The sequence below is a fragment of the Rhodofomes roseus genome (genome assembly GCF_022264815.1).
Source record: "Rhodofomes roseus strain CIRM-BRFM 1785 chromosome Unknown C8Q71scaffold_25, whole genome shotgun sequence".
NCBI classification, from domain to species: domain Eukaryota; kingdom Fungi; phylum Basidiomycota; class Agaricomycetes; order Polyporales; family Fomitopsidaceae; genus Rhodofomes; species Rhodofomes roseus.
The window spans coordinates 134,231-155,124 of NW_025952981.1; the positions used below are offsets into that span (position 1 = coordinate 134,231).

The 20,894-nt window shown below is 59.7% G+C and overlaps 7 protein-coding genes across 7 annotated transcripts; 3 read left to right on the plus strand and 4 right to left on the minus strand.

Moving 5' to 3' along the window:
- Positions 1-644: 644 nt before the first annotated feature.
- Positions 645-2,707, minus strand: C8Q71DRAFT_291146 (glycoside hydrolase superfamily). The gene is made up of 9 exons (XM_047917587.1): positions 2,007-2,707; positions 1,901-1,944; positions 1,802-1,846; positions 1,571-1,743; positions 1,323-1,512; positions 1,103-1,252; positions 918-1,043; positions 797-867; positions 645-740 (listed from the first exon to the last, which is right to left on the minus strand). Exons 1-9 carry the CDS (start codon positions 2,299-2,301, stop codon positions 704-706), a joined length of 1,131 nt encoding a protein of 376 aa, XP_047774668.1. The 5' UTR covers positions 2,302-2,707; the 3' UTR covers positions 645-703.
- A 271-nt stretch (positions 2,708-2,978) lies between these two features.
- C8Q71DRAFT_781155 (uncharacterized protein) lies at positions 2,979-6,076 on the minus strand. The gene is made up of 10 exons (XM_047924870.1): positions 5,247-6,076; positions 4,852-4,981; positions 4,764-4,786; positions 4,614-4,699; positions 4,475-4,561; positions 4,391-4,423; positions 4,320-4,335; positions 4,117-4,269; positions 3,773-4,066; positions 2,979-3,710 (listed from the first exon to the last, which is right to left on the minus strand). Exons 1-10 carry the CDS (start codon positions 6,019-6,021, stop codon positions 3,478-3,480), a joined length of 1,830 nt encoding a protein of 609 aa, XP_047774669.1. The 5' UTR covers positions 6,022-6,076; the 3' UTR covers positions 2,979-3,477.
- Positions 6,077-6,670: 594 nt separating this feature from the next.
- Positions 6,671-8,607, minus strand: C8Q71DRAFT_824318 (uncharacterized protein; the record flags this gene model as incomplete). The annotated part of the gene is made up of 2 exons (XM_047926257.1): positions 7,758-8,607; positions 6,671-7,465 (listed from the first exon to the last, which is right to left on the minus strand). Exons 1-2 carry the CDS (start codon positions 8,541-8,543, stop codon positions 6,671-6,673), a joined length of 1,581 nt encoding a protein of 526 aa, XP_047774670.1. The 5' UTR covers positions 8,544-8,607.
- A 2,265-nt stretch (positions 8,608-10,872) lies between these two features.
- Positions 10,873-11,606, minus strand: C8Q71DRAFT_726746 (uncharacterized protein; the record flags this gene model as incomplete). Its single annotated transcript, XM_047921796.1, has 4 exons — positions 10,873-10,931; positions 11,028-11,089; positions 11,141-11,229; positions 11,424-11,606. The coding sequence occupies 4 exons, from the start codon at positions 11,604-11,606 to the stop codon at positions 10,873-10,875; spliced, it is 393 nt and encodes a 130-aa protein (XP_047774671.1).
- A 183-nt stretch (positions 11,607-11,789) lies between these two features.
- Positions 11,790-13,155, plus strand: C8Q71DRAFT_291735 (uncharacterized protein). The gene has a single exon (XM_047917590.1). The coding sequence runs from the start codon at positions 11,972-11,974 to the stop codon at positions 12,863-12,865; it is 894 nt and encodes a 297-aa protein (XP_047774672.1). The 5' UTR covers positions 11,790-11,971; the 3' UTR covers positions 12,866-13,155.
- Positions 13,156-15,467: 2,312 nt separating this feature from the next.
- C8Q71DRAFT_291824 (uncharacterized protein) lies at positions 15,468-16,919 on the plus strand. Its single transcript, XM_047917592.1, has 6 exons — positions 15,468-15,664; positions 15,742-16,126; positions 16,191-16,296; positions 16,347-16,542; positions 16,614-16,694; positions 16,757-16,919. Exons 2-6 carry the CDS (start codon positions 15,890-15,892, stop codon positions 16,839-16,841), a joined length of 705 nt encoding a protein of 234 aa, XP_047774673.1. The 5' UTR covers positions 15,468-15,664; positions 15,742-15,889; the 3' UTR covers positions 16,842-16,919.
- Positions 16,920-17,144: 225 nt separating this feature from the next.
- C8Q71DRAFT_291788 (cytochrome P450) lies at positions 17,145-18,668 on the plus strand. The gene is made up of 6 exons (XM_047917591.1): positions 17,145-17,546; positions 17,610-17,819; positions 17,882-18,076; positions 18,132-18,199; positions 18,252-18,459; positions 18,520-18,668. The coding sequence occupies exons 1-5, from the start codon at positions 17,355-17,357 to the stop codon at positions 18,313-18,315; spliced, it is 729 nt and encodes a 242-aa protein (XP_047774674.1). The 5' UTR covers positions 17,145-17,354; the 3' UTR covers positions 18,316-18,459; positions 18,520-18,668.
- The last annotated feature ends 2,226 nt before the right edge of the window (positions 18,669-20,894 follow it).

Sequence of the window (20,894 nt, forward strand, 5' to 3'; positions counted from 1 at the left end):
GTATCTGCAGCTGCAGTCAGTTGACATTCTTCACACCACGTTGTTGATACCTCGGTCGCGTGCGCAGACATTCCGCAGCTATTATTGTCCCTCTATCATCAGAAGGCACCGCCGCAGACTAGCATACACATTCTCAACTTCTCCCATAACAGTGGCAGCCAGAAAGCCCATCACTCTCATTACGTTCCCAGATAAGTACCTATACATAGATAGAACCACCTTCATCCACACAACAACATTCCAATCGTTCGTGGAGTCCATCGACCGTCCACCCACCTGTCCCTCTCCTTTATCCCGGGCCGTGTCCCCAAGCAGGGAAGCACTAGTACGCGGGACCATGGCATGGCGATCATAGCGTACAGTCGCGCGCCATCGACACGGTCGTCCGATCAAGAAGGTAGTAAGTAAATGCGAAATGAACCAGAGCGGGAACGGACGGACGGGGCGCGCGGGTATGAGTGTCTGCGGAAGAGTCACATATCAAGCGCGAAGAGAGATAAGTCAGACTATAGACTGTGTGCAGTGTCCGGGGCGGCACGTTTCAATAAGAGGGTCCGATCTTCGCGAAGCCGAATGCGAACTTGAACGGTCATGAAGCGAGGGGAATGGGGCCAAGAATGTGAATGTCAGGCAGGATGCAAATCGATACAGTGCGGATATATGAGGGGACGGGGGGACGGGAGGATGTGGGAGTTGGGTGCGTTCAGCAGTCGGGAATAGTGATGCCCTTGAGGGTCCGGCTGGAAGATGCCTCGTCAGTGATCGGACAGGATAAACCAAGGGCACCCAAACGCACTTGTCGTGGAAGAGGCCCCAATAGCCCTCCACACCACCAAACTGTTTCGCCTGCCAGTCCTCGTCGGCGAACTGTCGCCTCGCATCAGCATCGACCCCCGCCCATGGATCGGAGAACTGACCTCGAAGTAGAAGTACTCCGTGCCGTTTTTGTTCGAGCCGCACACGAAGTCATTGAGGAACGTCTGCAAGTTCTCCTCGGAGGCAGTCGAGGGTCCGTTGCTCGCCGCCGCCGCCGTCGTGGAGTTCTGCACACCATCTCGAGTCAGCACCGTCGCGCGGAGCACGAGGAAGGCACATCACGCACGGTAGGCCAGCCAGTCTCGCCAATGGCGAAGTCGGGCTTGTTCGAGAGGCCCTGGGCGACCTCAACGTTTTCCTCCTCAAAGAAGGTGTACGTCCAGTCTGCGGCCTGCGCGATGGACACGTTCGCAAACCACGAGTGGATGTTCGACAGCTGCAATTGATCGGAGCATCAGTACATCTGTCAGGAGCAAGCAGCATGCAGGGTGAACAACAGGACGCACAGCGTAGTCGACGCTCTCGAGGACCTTGTCGTTGAAGTACGCGCCCGCATCCGAGGTGCCGACAGGGACGGAGTAGCCCAGGCTCGAGAGCTGGTTCTTCATGTCGGTGATGTTCGCAATCAGCAGCTCCCCACCAGCGGTGCCGACGGCGTCGTTCGGGTCGCTTCCACCGCCGTTCGCGCCCATGAAGCTGCGGAGACGTCAGTCCATACACTCGCCAATGCAAATCCGAGGCGGGGCACACGCACTCGAGCACGAATTCGTTGCCCACAGTGACACCGCCGACGTGGTCAGTGCCGTACGTCTTGATGGCGTCGAGGACCTTGTCGCGCTGCTCTTCGTACGCGGTCGCGTTGTTCGGGACGTTGTAGATGGCGAGCCATGCCGTGACGTTGACCTTCGTCTGCTTGATCGCCTCGAGCTGTCCGCATAGACTCAGTCAAAGTGCACTGCACCGAAGACGCGCATGAGAGACGTACCACGAGCGCGGACTGGTTGCAGTCAGCACCGTAGATGCGGAGGCGCTATCGGGGAATTAGCCTGCGCAGAAGCGAGGGGCGGTGGCGCCGAGGACTCACCGTGGTAAGCTGCGAGATGAGCTGGATGTCCTCAATCACCGCGGCTGCGCAGCACGTTCAGCAAAATTAACTTGGCACGCACAGCGCGCACGCCGGGGACACGCACCGAGGGAGTTGCCGCAGTCGGGGAGCTGGGAGTTGTCCGGGGTGTAGGCGAGGCCGTAGAACGACTGCTTGAGCGCGTCGTCCTTGAGGAACGAGCTCGGGTCGTTCGGGTCGCTCTGCTTGACGACGCCGTACGGGCCGACGGCGTACCCCGAGGTCGAGTTGCCGCTCGCGGACTTCTTGGAGGAGCTCGAGCTGCTGTTGTGCTTGGAGACGACGACGCCGATGACGACGCCGGCCACGATGAGGACGACGAGGGCGACGACCGAGCCAATCACCTTTGAACGCCGGCGCATGGGGGCAGTGCGGAGACGCGTGGTCAGCGATGAGTCTGTCCGCGGAAGCACAGGAACGGGAGCGGGGACGGGGACGGGGGGAAGGGGGCGGGGAGGAGAGGCCGCGAACAGATGGGCGGTATAAAACGGGACTCACTATGAATTTGGACTTGCGGCCGCCCTTCTGCTGTTTCTCGAGCCACTGGGAGCTGCTGTACGCGCCGTTCTGGTACGGCGTCCCCGTGTCGAGGTTGCTGTATGTGCTGCGGTGCCCGGACATGGTGCTGTGAGACGCGTCGTGCGGCGGCGGCGAGTGGGTGGAGAGTAGGATGTGGGGAAGGATCGTGCGCGCCGGTGGGCTGTCGGGGGTGCTGCACAGCAGACGGGGATGGGGGAGAGAGAGCAGTCAGCTGGACGGGGCCTTGTTGCAGCTGCCCTGACTGCCGCCGCCCCCGTCGCCACGCTCTCGCCGAACGATGGCCGGCCATGCGCTCCACTGCTCTCACAACCCCATCTCATCTCTCTTGTCGTCCCAGCCTGGCTCCTCAACGCGTTCGTTATCCAGCGATGGACTTCAACTGGTATTCTAGTTGTGTACAGTCGCATGGACCAACAACGGGCTCCCCTCGCCGTCCCTTGGCAGGGCACGCCCGGTGTTCTGGAGACGCTCTGCCAGACTGCATCACAGCCACTCGGCCACTAATAAAAGCAGACATTACCAGTAGATCGCTAAATATAAGTACATCTGAACATCGTCGGTGCGGAGTCTGCAGCGCGCAGGTACGGTAAATGTTCGCTCAGACCCACACTCGCAGCCAGAAAGAATCGAGAGCATGGGACACAGAGAACGTTCAGTACGGTGGACGCACACAGATGAACTGCGTGTTATACGTATGGGAACACAGCCGGCGGGCGCAGGAGGAGTAGTATGGCAACAAGGACGGTGTGGCGGTACGAGTACGCGTAGCATGAGCGAGGAAGAGCGAATAATGGGTACTGGTATAAGAACACGGGGGCCGCGCGCGCGAGGCACTGTCACGCGCGAATACATATATATACTCCCACCTCTATGTCAGGTAGCTTGCAGGCTGCAGTCGATCGAGAGTATCGGGACACGAGCATACGGAGGGAAAATCGTCCGACGGCGCAAAAAGAGAGACAGATATACAAAAAGCACAACGCAGCGCGGATCGCGCGTCACCCCGCGGCCGCAGCGGCGGGCCTCTTCGCTGGCTGCAGCGACGCCCGCTTCTTCTTGTGCAGCTTCGCGCCCCGCTCCTCGTCCGACGTCTCCCGGTTGTGCCGCGTCTTCGCTGGCGGCAGCGTCCGACTCCGCGTCACGCTCGCCACCGAGCCCTCGTTGCGCGAGTTCCGTCTCGACGGCGGTGTCTCTTGCACGGGCGATAAGTCACCCCCTTCTGCTCGTCTCTCTGTACCACCAGCGAGTTCCCTTCAGCACCTCCTCTGCGGCATCAAGGAGGTTGCAACACACCTGACGATCTCTCTGTCGTCGTCCGCCGTCTCGTGATCCGTCTAGGACTATTCACGAGCTTCCACCCACCTGGCTGCTCATCATCGCTCCCCGAACTCGGCACGACGTCCACCGGCGTCGTCGGCACCGTCTGCGCGCTGTCCGTCCGGCTCGGCGGTGGCGGGATGTCGAGCATGAACCAGTCCTGGTGCGCGATCAAGAACTCGAGCACCTCTTGGCTGAGCTGGTGCTCCTGCGGGTTCAGCTCGTGGCTCGGGTGTGCGATCAGCGCTGGCCGGAAGATCACCGCCAGGTCTGCAGGGGGGAGGGTCAGCGGATGACGAGGAGAGGAGGGAGTGGCGCACTCTTTGCGTTCATGAGGTTCTTGTCGGCCTTGCGCGCGAAGACGGAGAGCAGGTCGAGGACGTACAAGAGGAGGTACTGGTTCGCCCGGGGCATTGAGCGGATCAGTCGCTTGTACGTCTGGATGATCTCGTCCTGATTATTCGGCTTTTTCGCTGGACATATGTCAGCCTACGCGGACTGTTCTACGCAACACAGGACATACCAAGGGTGTCCCGGAACTAGCGGCCTGCGCGGTCAGTGTGGGCAACAGACGTAAGAGGGGATGCGACTGACATAGTGGTACATATCGTGGGGTATCACGGGTTCCTGGGTGGTGCTGAGCGTACGAAGATAGACGAGCGGAGGAAGGACACGTACTGGCATTTGCGTGAGGAATCGTCGAAACACGCTCGCGACGTCGTGCGTTGTGTAATGCTCCTTTTTCCAGTCGAGATTCTTCCCGTACTGCAAGGCAATACGTTAGCACCGCAAGGGAAAAATGGAGATCATGACGCACCCTAGGCGGAGACTCGAACGCAGCCTGCAGCTCTCGCATGCGCTTATTCGAGCCATTCACCCGGAAGGTACCCTCCACCTCCGTCGCTACAGCAGCCCGCCACTCAGTCGTCGACGCCCACATCACCCCACAACCAGCAGCACGACGCACCATTCTCCTTCAAATACAATCCGCTACAACGACCATCAGCAACCGCTCGATCGAACAGCACACCGACGATCACGGCAGGGGTACACACCACTTTGCAACAACCACAGGGATGTAGCCCCACACGTACAGCTCGCCGTTCGCATTCGCCGTGGAGATCTGGACGCTTGCGTACTTGAGGGACTCCTTTAGCGGCTTGCTGAAGACGACGCCCTCGCCTGCTGCACAGTCATTGCGTATTAGTGTCTGCTGGGCGAGATGATCGAGCGCGGGGAAATGGGATCAGTCGTGCTCGATTAGGTTCCTGGATCGTGGAACGCGGTGCTGGGTCGCACAAGGTCGTATAGGACTGCCTGACCTGCGGTGTCGCAATCCAACATACATCGCCGCACGCAGCGAGACTCGAGACCGGCGTCGACCCCAGACCAACGCCTCGAAGCCCGGGGACGGACGCAAAAATGGGAGGAAGTATAGGGGCAGACTCGCCTTTCTTCTCCTCAGCCTCCTTCTTCGCCTGCTGGGCAAAGCGAAAATGATTCCACCAGGCCTTCAGGTTCTGCTTGGTCTGGGGGAGGGCGGGCTCGTGGGGGTGGGCATCGTGGGCGGCGGGGGCGGTCGTCATGAGGGTACTGGCGCGGGGGCGGGGGAGGTCAGAGACGGAGCGGCCGCTCGAGCGGGGCTGCGGGCGAGGAGCGGGAGCGGGAGCGGGCGTGGACGTGGACCCGGACGCGGTGTTCGGCCTGGCGGGCTGCGGTGGCGCTTGGGGCGTGACGTCGTTCGGCGGGGCGAGGCTGGTGTTGGCGCGGCGGCGGGCGCGCGGCAGGAAGCCCAGGATGGGGCGGCGGCGGCGCGAGGCCAGCGTAGGAGGTCCAGTATGTCGACGCGACCGCGGGCAGAGCGCGGCCGGGGTCGGGCAGCAGAGAGGTGCAGAGAGAGCAGGCACGCGGATGCTGACTACGCTCGCACGTTCGACGGATTGGCGCAGAGGCAGACAGCCAGCAGCGACGATGCAGGACGAGGATCGTTCTGTCAAGGCGGATGGCGGCGCACTGGAGGAGTCCCGAGCGCAGGTTTCTGCGCCAAACACGAGGCTGCCGCCTACGGTGGCTCTCCAGAACACTGTTCGCTCCACCGCCTGCGCCCGTCCGCTCCTCCTCGATGGCTCGAAAAAAAGCTTCCGTCCGATTTCATTTACAGCCCACCAGTTCACTGCATGTGCTCGCCGGCCTCGCGAGGTGGCAACAGGGGCAGACCTGTCCATGTCACACCTCAAGGGAGAAATCCCATCACCGCCTCGGCGCTTTTTCCAATTTCCCATATTATTTCCAAATCAGGTAAGTTATTAATGCGCTCGCCACAGCCGCCCGCCGGCACCGAGCTCTAGATCTCCTCATGATTGAGCGTCTACGCAGTGCATTTAGATGCTTCAACTTCATCGAGCAGCTATATGTTCGATCCCAGAGCTGCTGTTACAAGACTAGGTCTTAATAGACCCCTTATAGGTGTCCTTACACCGAACCTTGAATGCAATTGACCCACAAGTTGTTGACTCCCTGATAGACTTTCACGACACTCACAACATTTGAAAGTCCTTGACATTGACAAATGTCGAACACTGACGCGGAGATGTCATTACAGATTTGATCAGTCCCTCTGGCGACATGCCCAGCGAAACGCGCATCTCCGCGAGACCAAATGCTATAAAGTGCAGCAACATCAAGCAGCTGCAGGATCAGACACGGGGGCTCGCACTCCTGCAGAGCGCAAAGGCAATGTTGATACCCAAAATGCCATGGATACAACGAACGAGCACGACAATGAAGGTATCGCCGGCATAAGCAAGCGGAAACTGCACAAACGTTAACCGCCTCTACATAAGATCGAAAGCACCAACCCGCGCAGTACCCTCCCTACACCAGCCCCCGCCCGCCCATCTGGACCGTATCCCCCAACGCCCTCACAAGCTCCTCCCACGCCCTCGCCACGACACCCTTCCCCTCTCCCCCGCCCGCGCTCCTCAGGCGCCGCCGCACTTCCTCCACCGTCCCCCCCTTCGCACCCGCCGAGCGCCCCCGCGTCCGGCGCACCCGGAGCACGAACGACAGCAGCGGCACCAGCACGAACACCAGCACGTACGCCGCGAGCTTCGTGCGCGACATCCCCCGCACGAGCGCCGCGCAGCTCGTCCGGATCAGCGCCAGCGTGCTCGGCGCGCGCTGCGGCGCGGGGGCCTCCAGCGGCGCGGTGCGTGGTGGCCTCGGGAACGCGTGTGTGTGCGGGAGAGGCGAGGCCGCACGCGGCGTGGCCAGCGAGACGTCTGCGCTGCCGTTTGCGGCTTTTGAGCGGTTCGCCGAGCGCGAGCGGCGGTGCGGGGAGGTGGCATGTGCGTTGGAGGGGGTGACGGTGCGCGAGGTGGTCGTGGAAGAGATGGATTGGGAAGAGGCGGAGGGAGGGAGGGACGTCATGTGTGAGATGGGGTGCAGCATGGCCTTGCCCTTCCCGCCTGGACGCGGCGTGGTCGGTGTGGCGGTGTGTGTCGACCCGCTCGAGGACGAGGACGCTGACGAGTCGGAGCGTGCAGGAGAGACAGAGCGCGAGGTGGATAGAGCGGGCTCCGACGCGGACGACGGAACCCCTTTTAATGTTGAGGGTGGCTGAGAGGACATGGCTTGTGCGCGGAGGCTTTGCAGGGACGAGATCATGTACTACGGGCGAGCTGTTAGCGGTCTGCTCACGACCAGGGATAACCTATAATAGCAGATGGAAGGGGTTGCGGACTCCAGACAGCACTACAGCAGCTATCCATAGGAGTCCACCTGTATCAGAATATGCCCGCGGGCGTGCCCACTATTCAGAGCACAGCTGTCTCCGTCAACGCTTCGCCCATGACTCCATGGACGAACCGCTGACAGAGGCATTGGCTGCGCTATGAGCAGTGTGCCTGCACACATCATACACCATGCCGAGACACATAACCGGGCGACCACAATAACGCACCTTCCTTGTCTCTGGCGCCAGTTCGCGCTCGTATTGCAGGAAGTCCTCTGCGTAGTCCCAATCTTCTAGACGGGGGAGGACGTGCAGGCAATATAGCTCCATAACTTTAGAATACCCTTCCCGATCCTCTTTGCCGGCGTCCGCGCACTGCGGTCGCCTCGCGAGCCAGTCTTCGATCATGCCTCTCCCGACTGCGGTGCATCCCAGCTTCAGACTCGCCAGAGCAAGGGTCACGAGCACCTGCGCGGGAAGATAAGTCGAGCTCGGCTTCATCATCTGCGCACCGGAGGAAGTAGTGGGTGTGAACAGTTGCAGCGCACGATTGTGCAGCGTCGCGATGAACGGCTCGGGCGAGAGGAGGAGGTTCGCACGGAGCGGCGGCGGGAGCTCGTCGGGGTCCTCCGTCTGCGGGGGCGACGCATACAGCGTCGTCTCGAACGTGATGCGCAGGACCTCCCACTTCCTGCGCTGGCTCGCAAGAGGGTCCGCGATCCGCCCGCTGGTGGCGTCCGCGTAATACGAGTACGGGGGCGGCTCGACGAGGGCGAAGGCGGCGGTGAGGAGGGAGTGCGTGAGCGCAACGTTGCGCTGGAGGAATGCGCGGGCAGCGCGGGGGTAGAGCCCGCGCAGGCTGGCGAGGGTCGAGTTGGACGACGAGAAGGAGGCCTTGGGCGAGGCGGACGAAGGAGTGGACGGGACGGAGGCGGACATGGAGAGGTTGCCGGTGGAGGCCTTGAGGTTGAGGCTGGCGGGGGCGGCCTCTGTGGTGGAGGTGACGCTGGGCATGGTGCTACGGAGATGGCGGGGACATAGAGGGAGGGAGCGGGTGCAGGAGGTCGTTGGTTGTCCGTGTGTGCACCCGCCTTGCCTCCCCATTCACGCGCCTCGGCTACTCCGGCTCCATCCCCGACCCGCCCCCGCAACGCCTGCCAATCCCAATTCGGCCAATATTGGGCCATGGCGCCCCTGGCTTGCCCTTCAAGTTGGCCAGACGACCTCGCTTCTGCTAGCAACAGCCGTACAGCCCCAGGGACTAATAGGCGGATTCCACACGACCTTTGGAGAGGCCCTTCAAGCACCCATGCCCCATCATCCAACTCATGACCTGCTTCACTCCGTTTAACTTCAATTCACCCGCCCCCGATTTTCCTCTCAGCGGGGTCTCGCAGCTGATTTCGCGCAGCGGTGACTGCGAGCAGGCCTAGTATCGAACGGAGCCCCACTGCGAAGACTCTGATCATTGGCTATGTTCCGCTCAGGTGTCCCTCGTCCGACAACATTGATTCAGCGGCACATTCATTGACGAGGTCGAGTAGGAGCCAAGTCACTTTCACCTCCGGGCGCGGACTAGCCCAGCGTGGACGAACCCAGCAGTGACGAAGATGCACCCTCCTTTGCTGAGGACTTCCCCCACGTGCCGAACGCCTGGTCTTTGGAGAGTGGTTGAACAACGGTGATCCCCCGTACGTTGAAGCTCGGCACACGGTAAGTGGTCCCTTAGCTCATGCGGCGAATGCCGTATCTAGACTTGCAGTCCACTGAGACGATGTGGCTGTCGTCGCACGACTTAGGAACTGCGGTGCGTCCGCGCAAGCACTGGCCCTCGGCACTGACCTTATATATACCAGGCATGAGGGACATGCAGCAAACCATCGGACAAGGTCCTCTCATAGCCGGCCGAGGGCGCAATCGTTCCACAGGCCGATGCACTTTTATGTGCAAAGTTGACATCACGCCGAACAGCGGAACTCATCGTGTCATTGTCATACATTCTCTACCTTGCAATCGTGTTGATTATCTCGCGTAGTTAGGCAGCCCTTGCAAGTGCGCGTGCCTCGCAGACTTCCGACCGTGCCTCGCAGACTTCCGACCGCGGAACGAGGCATCGACGAGTACTTCAACCTGGCCCCTTGGACCCACTCAACTCTCAAGCGAAACGCTCCGAGTGGTGAGCATACCCCGGCCGGACGCAGCGCAAGGCACAACCGGGATCACACAGAACGAGACAGGCGCAGAGGGACAGACGCGCGACGCTATCGTGTTATCTGGCGAGAAGCATCGGCGACACGCCCGCAAACTCAAACCCTGCCCGCCACGTCCGCTGAAACACGCAGATGCAGAACGATTCTTGGAGGTCATCCGTTGGGCATCGCCGATGTCACAGGGGCCCGTGGACATGTTCCAAGCTCCAGAGCACCTCCACCCAAGGCCTAGGGCCGACTCGGAGGAGGGGGTAGCTGGATGGGATGGGATGACAGGACGTCCATCGTGGTGCGCATTACATGCATATATATGATTTGCGGTACCCTTGGATGCTCGCGCGTCGCGCAGTTTAATTGAGCTTTATATGATAGCTCGCATGTGGAGCGATCCCTCGTCGCGCAGCGAACGGGGCACGGCAGACTCACAGACAGCGCGGCCAGGGATCATCCCATGCTCCTAACACTCCCCAGATCATGCTTCGAGAAGTCACCAAGGCGTTCGGTACACACGCACTATCAGGACGTCATCGTGCGGAACCCACGAAGCCCCGGCACAGGCGATTGGGTTCAGGCCACGCGCTTCCTACGCGCGGGCCGCCTGCAGTGACGGTACGTACATAGGCAAGTAGAGCCAGCTGTGGGCTTCGACGTCTCGACGGCGGCTGAGCGGCGATCGTGGACAACGCATCACAACAGAGGACGTCACCACCGCCAAGTGCATCGTATTATTGTACCTTTCCTCGCGTTCATGCTAAGCCTCAGGATGACCAGCCGCAGCGGAGTGGTTGGGCTGAAGCGCTGACGGGTCCGCACTTTGCAGCCTGTGTGGTGGCGATGACAGGATGGGACGCCTGGGGGATGCTGGAGGCTTTGGCATGTCATGGGGTGACCCGAGGATACGGAGGAAGGGGGGTGGACCGCAAGACAGAAAGTGTGCTGGATGGGGGATGCGAGTGCGAAACACCGGTGGGATCTGTCACCCATTTGCATTACTGTTTGCATGTTCGTCAGCGTGAGTGTCTGTAGGGAGTTCACATGAATTCGATCAGGTATCAGAATGAAGCCGGACGCGTTTCATGTTCCCTCCTGGACGTGTAGATGAAGGAGACTGCGACAGCTGACGTCACTTGTACCTATGGCAGTTGGGCAGGTACATCGTGCCCGATGAACTGCCCCGCGATCAGGCAGGACACTACAAGATTGCAGACATTCGAGAAGACACGATGGCGTTCGGTATACAAACGGGTATACCATGGGACAAAGAAAGACGCCCCCATCATCTGCTTACTTGACAGGATTGGACCGGAGGAGCGCTTTTCATGCCTCTGAGTGGCCGACGTGCGGCAAGCACTGTGTGGCCCACGTAGAGGATCACAAAGACGTCATCGCAGAAGCACGTACCGGCGCGGCTGGGCCAGGATGCTTGTTGGCGGTGGGTGTTTGGCACCGATCCGTACTTTGGCCGACCAAACTGAGTGCTCAAGAACGCACTGTTGACCCGTTTCTTCAGGCATATGTGATAGGAGAGGATTCTGACGTGGAGTGTCGTGCGACGTGATGTACTTATGTCCGACCGAGAAGACTACAGCGATGTGTGTCTGAGATGATGCGGACGACCGGAGGAAGCAGGTCCCGATATAGCCGTGAGTTGTTGGCCGCAGACGGCGAGAAAGACATGACGTACTTGTAGGAGCGAGGCAGGAGGCGCGGTCACGCCTTCGAAAATCGCGTCCGAGGCACACGACCAGCACCGTCCAGCGGCCACCTCCTGCATTGCGGAGGCGGCGAGGCCGACGAGGCTGACAGCGCTGGCGGACAGCAGCGAAGGCGGGGGCGGGGAAGCGGCAACGGCCGCACCAGGCACCATGCTACGTCACTGCCCGATCGCAGGAGGCGCCGGGGGACGATTGGGTGAGTGTGCGTCGGGGCAGGGATGCGAGTGGAGTGCGAACAGCAGCAGCGATCGCTCGAGGCTCACGCTCGTCTCGCCCCGTCCGGACAAGCTCCTGCCACTCGCCGCCACACCTCTCCTTTTCTGTGGGCTGGCGGCATGCGCCCAAGGCAGACCTCCATCAGACCCCTCCCGATCCATCTCCTCATCCTCTCTCGCTCTCACCCGCCCTCTTCCGCGTGCTCGCTTGCCTCGTCCTCAGGTCAGTTAGCCTTCCCCGCCCTCTCGCCCGTGTACTCATATGTAGCCAGCTTCGCTCTCCCTCACGCCCACCTCCCGCCATGACCACCGCTGCCGCCGTCCTCGGCGGCCTTGCTCTCCCGTCCACCGACCCCCGCCACGCCCAGGATGCGCACCGGCGCAGACCAGACCTGTCTTCGCACTCACAAACTGCACGCAAGAGCCCTGCCCCGGGCACCGTCACGCTCACCGCAGACCAGTACGCGTATCTCATCTCCCTCATTCACGTCCACCCCGCGCCGTCCAGCCCCTTCATCGCCCGTTCGCAGTCCTCGCCGTCCCGCACGCCCGCCGCGCCCATCCCGTCGCAAGCCCGGGTGCTCCTCGACCAATTCCCGCATGTCGAGCCCGACATCCTCCTCGCCATCGCGCGCCACACGCTCGACCCGCTCGAGCTCTACAAGCTCGACGAGCACTACCGCAGCTCCGCGAACACGCCGCCGCCCGCAGACCTCTCGCACCCGCTGTCCGCGTCCACGACGGTGACCACGCGTGAGTTCATCACGCGCTACTACCCCTCCTTCTCCGCGCTCGTCTCCCCCCTCTCCACCTACTTCCGCATCCTCCTCGCCCTCGCGTCCGCAGCGCCCGCCCCGTCAACGCCATCTTCACCGGCGTCCCCGCACTCACCTTCGTCACCGCCGTCGTCGTCACACACGCCGTCGACGCCGGGCCGCGCGGATGTACTGGCGATCGCGACCGCGAGCACGCAGTACCTCGCACGGCTCGTCGCGCTCTCCGAGGAGCACCACTGGGCGGTCATCCTGCCATACCACATCGCTTTCCACCGCGCGCGCATCGAGGAGATGAAGCGCGGGGACTACAGCGGTTGGGCGAGGGTCGACGTCGAGCTGCTCGTCCGGCTCATCGAGGAGCGCGAGCGCGAGGCGGACGAGCGGGACGCGCACGCGCGGCGGAGGTCGCGGTCGAGGTGAGGGGGGCCGGGCGGGCGACTCGGAGGGAGACGGGCGGGACGCTTTTATGCGCGACGATGCGTGGAGAGGCCGCAAGTTCTGATTGCGCCGTTCGTGCCTTCCGTGAGCTGTGGGCGGGTGCCGGTGCAGCGGACCCGGGTGGGTGCGTCCTGACCTCGTCCTGTCCACCTTTCCTGCGATCGCGCACCGAGACGGCGGCGCGTGCCGGTCCGCCAGCCTCTCGGCATGATTCTCTCTCGCCTGGATCCTCCTTCGCTGCGTGCATCGTTCGGCGCAGCTGGCCGTGCGTGCTGCGCTGCTGAGCTGCACGTACTGACCCTCCCATACCCCATTGGCAGGCGTCCCCGCTCTCCTCGTCGTCTCTGCTCGCTTGCTCCTCAGGCTCTGCTCGTGCTCTCGACCTCGCCGTGCGTCTCTGTTCTTGATCTCAGGCTCGCTTTGAGTTCCGTCTGCCTGTCTGTCTGTTCGTCTGTTCGTCCCCTTGTTGTCGTCGTATCCGTAATCCCTCATGCATCGCTGCACGCTCACATCCCCGCTCATCCGGATCCATACATCTCGCATCCCCCACTTACCCCACCCTCACGCACGCACGCACGCACCGTCCCTCACGCACCTCGCCTTACCGTACCATCCTGTACACCGTAAACCCCATATCGCGTCCCGGACCTCTTTCCCTTCAAGTTCGTCGACCCCGCTCGCGCTCCCAGTTGGTTCACTCTGACTTTCGACTCTCGAGTTGTTGTGTGACTTTTGTTGAGATTGATGTTTCTCCTTATGTACGTTGGTTCGCCCCGTGGACTGTGCTGGACATGGTGTATCATACGCATCACATTGTGTTGTAGTATACGTATAATCCATTCGTCGTTGTCGTCTGAGTGAAAGTGAAGAGTGGGTTGAGCTCTGTTGAGCTCGATGCCTAGTATACGGGCCGGGGGAGCGCTCGGTAGGATGTAGACGCGCTACCGTGACGTAGACGCGTCCTCCCAGAGCGCGTCGAGGTTTCTCGTCCCTCGCCATCTAAGTTCCATCCGTCCTGACGACTATTGAAGTGCAGTATTTCCTCGGATATTACACCTGTCACCAGCATTGCATGTCCCGTCTGAGTCTTCCGCACTCAGCGTTGTCCGCCGATCCGGGGTCTGAAGCTTGCTTGCCTTTGCACCGTCTGCAGCCTCGTCGGACTCAATCGGATGTCGGTACTCAGTGCCGTGGCCTCAGTAGCCCCGACTCAAAGGTCAGGGTTTGCACCGTACGCGTGTCGACCCCTGGCGAGAGAATGGAGAAGTTCGCCCATTTTCCTCCTCCTTCTGTGCGCGAGCCATGTCGCACAGTGCATGGTGGGGAACCTGTGGCAGGCGCGGTCAAATGGAGGCGAGCTGACCCTCATTATCGTCGCTGCGGTCCACCGAGAGATTGTGAAGCTTGAAGCTTGAAGACTCAGGTATCGCAGACATACACAACAACCTGGAAGACGGTGCACTCGCTACGACTGGACGTACGCCATGATCTCCGCCTCTATTCCCACCGCTAACACGAGCGGTCAACGCACTACCCTACGAGTCGATACAAGCTTCACTTCAATATCTGTACACAGCAGGTGAATGGATGCGCTCGGTACGTGATTTCTTTTTTTTTGTTTTTTGCGGAGGGCTGCTCAGCTACAACGAGGCGCCTCTCCACGGAGGCGCACGCTCGTTTCCTCCGGGGAAAATGCGGCTGCGCACGAACTCCTGTTGCGGGAGAACAGTGTGGGACTCGGCCGTCATCGCGCGCCGACAGGTAGTGCACTTAGAGAATCGGGGGTCGACGCGCTCCGGCCCATACCCACTAAAAACCCCACCGCCTCGCACGGGGGGCGCGAGACGGCTGTGTCCGTCGAGCCATGCCCTGCGATTTAGTGTGTTCTTCGTTTGTTGATCGCTCGGGCATGGCTCACGCTTGTTCGTTGATGTCTTGTGTCCTTGAGGTTCGGCTGGGATGATCTGCGATGACGGTCAGCTAGTAGGTCGACTGAGGCGTAGTGTGGATACTCACTTCGCATCCTCGCCAGGGGCACCGCTCAGTTGATAATTTTATGGAACGGCGCCCCTCTTTCGTACCGAGAGGTTTTCGGCCCGCTGTAGTCTTCGTGTGCATACACCCGTCGCGGATCGTTAGGATCCTTGACGTTGGACATGGCCTACGCTCAAGGTCAGTCATCATCACACAGCTGAACGACGTCAAATACTCACATGTGCCATGCCTTCTCACCCGTACGCGACGATCGAATAGCCTCGTGGTCCGCCCCATGACGGAGTCGAACCAGTCATCAGCGGAACGGTCCCCATAGAGGGCCCGCGCACCATGTCATCTACGGAGTGGCACAATAGTGCACTCCGCATCCGTGGTGAACGGCCACACTACAGCTGCTTCCGACTACTCTGCGGCAAGAGTAGCCGGGCCCGGACGACACCTAGGCTGGACGGTTCCCTCACCGATCGTGCAACGTACGGGTGGCCCCGTTTAAGAGGTGGATGAGTGATCGCCGCGTGCAATGATCCTCAACTGTAATGTTGTCTTGAAGTCGTTGCATGGATTGAGGCGTGCATCTGCGAATCGAGGTGAGTGACCATGATGCTTCGACGATGTCGCCGCGGACTTACATTGTTCTTGAGGGATCTTATCAAGTGCATGGATGGCTCTGGCCCAGGCGTCAACGCGATTGTGGCGCAACGCAAGGTGTGGCGTCAAGGTGAGCGTGGCCTAACATGAGACCCAGGTTGCCGTCGGGGAAGAAAGGAGCACAAAAAGGAAGCCTCGGTGAGCACGACACTCCGATGCATTTGAGAGAGGGACGTACATCTGACCACCATGACACCGTGCCACCTGCGGTGTAGTCGCATATAGGCCATACGTTCACGCACGACGACGTCACGCAATCCCTGTGCCCCGTCTTGTGCGAGACATGGGGGACGGGGAGACCGAGTGGCGGTCGAAGGTCAAGAGGGATGGGGGACGAAGTGGTACCCTGGCCGGCCTTATATCATGCGGTCTGTGGGTCCATGTTTGGTCAACCAAACAACCATTGTCGGCCATTCCGACTCAGCCTTTTGTTCTCTCGATTTGGACCGCCTTGTGCCACTCGTTCTTATCGATCGGCTAAGGCTGACAGAAGCACGGACAGCGTGGTGGGCGGTGCGCGCCATCATCATGGGTTCTGCGAGCCCGGCGACGGCTTGTTTTCTGCGGTGCAACGCTGCTTCGCAAGTGGACAAGAGCATGGTCGAATCGTCTTGGCGGCTTTATCTGTGCGTCGACTGTACTGATGGAATGGTCCCTATCGCAGTGGGCGGCCCTAGCCAGAGCCCGAAACTCTGTGCTCGCCGGAGGCAAGGACGACATGCGCAAGGGCCGGGATTCCATCGCAAAGTCCAATTCAATTGGACCGGACTGTCAGTGGAGAATGGTCCCCGTCCGACTGTACAGCTTACCTCTCCTCGAGATCAACGCGTGACTGCACTATGGCGATGGGCCGACTCAGACGCGCCTCTACACACCCGTTGCGCAGTGCGAAGCGCCATGCATCGAGCTGAAGTCCGGCGCGTGTCTAACTATGACACAACTTCGCTCGACATTGCCGTCAAGACAACCGCAACCGCGACCATAGGTCACGCTTACGAGGACATTGCTCAGCGACGGTACGTCCCCACGGCCGTCTAGCATGGCGTGTACGTTGTACTGACCGTGTCTGCCACTGTCAATGCATTAGAACCTTGCAAGCTTGCCTGATGCGAAGATATTTCACAGCTCATTCACCGGCCTGCACCGTTCGATGGACTACCATGGGACAGTGAGTGTATCATTCATATGCCCGTCCTGTGTTTATTCAATACTGAAGGATCACCTTTGTAGGCGATTGACACGCATTAGGCACCTCCTGGATACTCACTCTCTGGCAGACAACAAGACTATATGTCTGCACGGCACAACATCGTAAAGGTGCGATCCGCGCTCATGTACCCCATAGAACGTTTCTCGGAAGCTGTTGCTGATGGCCGCTCTTATCCCATCGTTGTCTATCGTGGAGGCTAGCGCACCAAAAAAAACCCTAGGGCGTTGTTGACGTTAGATCGAACGAGCTCTCCCTCTACCGTTGACACGCTCTGACTTGATGTCACTGCGAATTCGTATCGAGGAGACGCCGAGGACATTATCGCAGCGCTTGCGCTTGGTCTCATATATCCCCGTTGGTCGTCTATGCATTGCAAACAGCGTTGGGAATACCAAATGCGCCAAACTGTATGTTATTTGCGGCTTCACAGTCTTCTCCCGTTGTCCCACATGTCAAGGCCCGGGCCCTCAAGCGGCCAGGGGTGGTTACGTGATCAACGTTCTACGAATCCTACGAGCCCATCTAGAGCGTCACGAGAATCGAAGTTGACCCTTAGTTGGGCTCCTATCGCGGGCGAATGCTATATAGGATGTCCATTTCTCGGTCGTACGGTCCAAGATGACCGCCACGATGTTATCTAATAGTGACGCAAAGACACTAGTACTCCTCGTCGTTGCGCTACTCACTGGTGTTATCTCTGCTTTCATCTACAGACGTGCCCCGCTGCGACGGAAGCTTCCACCTGGACCGCCTGGCTTCCCGTTCATTGGCAATCTGTACCAATACCCCGCCTTACGGCCGCATCCAAAGGTAAGCAGCCTAACGTCCGAGTTCATGGAATTCAACGATGGTCGTCTCATGCTCGAACTCTAGCTTCTGGAATGGGCCGGTCAGTACGGGGAAATCTTCTACCTCAAATTGGGCGGACAGGACGTAGTCGTGCTCAATACAGCGGAAGCCGCCGATGAGTTGTTATCCCGGCGTAGTCACAACTACTCTAGCCGGGCGACTCCACACGTCGCTCAAGACATCTTGCGTGACGGCCTCGGCCTCGCATTCTTGAAGTACGATGGTCCAATGAAGGTACATAGCTACGCATATGTTTACTCTTGTCCTGTCATGGGAACTTCTGACGATTTCGTTAGGCAGTCAGGAAGGCCTTGCAAAGCACGCTAGGTCCGGGTCCCTCCAAGCAGCTTCGACAGTACCAAGAGCATGAATCGCGCGTACTTTTGTTTGACCTCATGTGTCACGGTGATCAGAGTCTTCTTCACGACGCGCCTGGCGGTCCACATGGCGAAGTACCAGATACACACTGGTTTGCGCCAGTGAGACGATATGTGAGTAGCTTTGTCCACTCTATCAGCCTTTCAGTGCCCTAAACAGCATTTATAGGCAGCGAGTATATCATTGTATGCAATGTATGGCAAGCGAGTGGCCCGTTATGTGAATAACCCAGACCTGTAAGGACAGAATTGATTCTGGCGGCAATTGTTACTGACCTGTTCGATGCAGTCACAAGATATACGATGTCGTCAACAACTTCACTGAAATGTCGCAGCCCGGAAACTATCTGTGAGGATGTTGAATACTGCGGAATCATGAAGCATGGTGGTCTGACCCCGAGCCACTGTCATTGCAGAGCGGATGTGTTCCCGCTTATCCGACTTCTTCCCGACTTCTTGGCGCCATGGAGGGTGAAAGCTCAGCAGCTGCATTTATGGTCAGTCGTACTGCTTCGCGTTGAGAAAGATGAGTGCTGATTCTGACTAAACCTCTGCAGGGAGATGGAACTGTGGGGAAGCCTCGTCGACGATTGCAAGGCGGCTCTCCGCAATGGAGTTCAACGAAGCGGGTTTATTAATTCCTACCTGAGTGCCCGTGGGGCTGCCGGGCACGAGACATCAGGAAAGTGCGCCACCTGCCTATGTTGCCTCATTGAGGCAATGAGGCAATTAGACAGTCTGAGACGGCTGCCTCATTCAAGTCTCATTTGAGTAGATTATCTCTCATCTGAGACGCGATGAGGCAATGAGGCTCATAGGGCACATAGACACATGAGGTACTTAGGCGTGCGGGAAAGCAGTGCGACAAAGCAGCAAATATATTTCAGCTAGCCAATATTGTATTTTACAACAGTAGTCCTAATTCCTCGCTGTACCCGTCCGAGATGTGGTCAGCGACCCTATTTGCGAGCGCCATGAGGGCGTCCACATCCCACTAGGTCACCCCATGCACACCCGCGCTTTGTCGTCTCTGCATGCTATCCATTGCTGCTCAATCGGCATGAGTTCACCTGTGCAACGTTGATCAGCGTCTCCGACATGTCTAGAATGCATAGGGGCCATGCACCGGTCACCGCAACAACCTCGTCCTTGTTGGCGAGCCAATTCTTGTACCAGCGCTAGATCGTCGCGCCGCAGTGCACGACCAGCACGTTAATGTTCTCCAGCGAGCGCCCGTAGTTGTAATGCTGACTCTGCGCGCGAGATATCTGGCCTTCGTCCGCTGGTTGATGCTGCTGAGTACCACCGGCTCTGCTCAATTGATGGTGAGCCATGTGCATCTCGGGCAAAGCTGAGTGACGCGGGGTTGCGTGGACGGACTCGGTCGGCAGCTGCAGAGCATGGCCTACAATAAACGAAGATGGCGGGAGCTGCGCCTGCACCTGCAGTTGTGAGGGAGGGTCAGACGACACGGGGAGCGGGCTGTCCTTCCACCTCTGCTCCGCAGGACTGAAGAACATACATTGTTGAGAACCCCCGCGGACTGGGCGGAGGAACGGCTGGTGCCGCGGCGCATGGGCGACTCCGCACGGAAACGCGGTGCTCACCGCACTGAATAGAACCGACCGTCCTGTAAGAATCAGCGTCAGTAGGGCTCGTTGTTTATGCTACCTTGCCTCGTCAACGTGAACCCACCTCGCGTAGCCATAGAACTCACCGCTCTCGTTCCCGCAAAGGTTCACGCAAAACATCTCCTCGCCAGACGGTCGTGACGACGATTCCCTCGCCTTCTCCTTCCAAGTTCCGATTGCGGATCCAGCGGACATGCGGACCCACGACGCGCTGCCCGCCCATGCCGACTTTCAGGTCATCCTCGTGTCCACGTACGCGGCACACGAGTCGCGGACAGCAAGAGTCGCCCGCTGCCTGCTGCCCACTCGCCCGGGCCCTTACCCATCGCTGCGCGTGCCTCAGTGCCCACCATCAGTTTACTGCACGCGTGTGCACACAGAACTCACATTCTATGTACTTGGGGGATGTCTTGCACGGCGATGGTGGGTGCCCGCGACTGCGCGATGTGAGGGTAAGTGCTTGGTAAGTGCCAGCAAAGCAGGCCGCGTGTGCGCGTCGACTCCAAGCGCCGGTCGGAGTCGTAATTCAGTTCAGGGCAGACATTTAACGGTCTTGACTCTTCAGCCTTCTTCAGCTTCGGGCAAGCCGCAACAGTCACTTACTGTTGTCGCCGCACAACATCACTCTCCGCCTCGTCAACCGCCCCGGGCGTGTGTGACCACCTGTGCGGCCAACGACGTGCATGGCCTGCACGACTGACAACGTGCGCGTCCCACAATGACCTCCCGTAACGTCCCTGCGCCTCGCGACGTCGTCTGCGCCTGCCGCGCCCCGTCTGCATCCCCGCTTGCATGCTCTATGTACCCACTCTCTCTTACATCCCCGTCCGTTGTTGCACGCAATCGACCGACCGTGCCCGCGCGACATGTGTCACGCGCATCCGCCACCCTGGCCAATGACGGGGCACAGCGTGGTGCCCCCGCGCGCACGGTCATGCACCCGCCAGACAAATGGACATGGAGTGCAAGGGCGCATCATGGTGAGCATGGCGTTATGGTGAAAAACGACAGACTTGCGAGAAGGCAGACACGGCGGGCGGAGGTGCAGCAACGAGCGAGCGAGCGGGCGGTGCGCACGGGCACGGGCACAGGCACGGTAAGCCCAAGTGCAGAACACCTGCGATGATTCAACCTACGGTTCACCGCTAACACGGGCGGTGAATACAGATTTGATCGAGCAGTGGACGGAACGAGAGTATTGAAGCAATTCGGTAGCGATAGTGTCATAGTACATATACTGATGTAATGCATTCACTGTATTGTCGATCAGTAAGTGCGAAAAATCATGGCCTGCCAAGTCG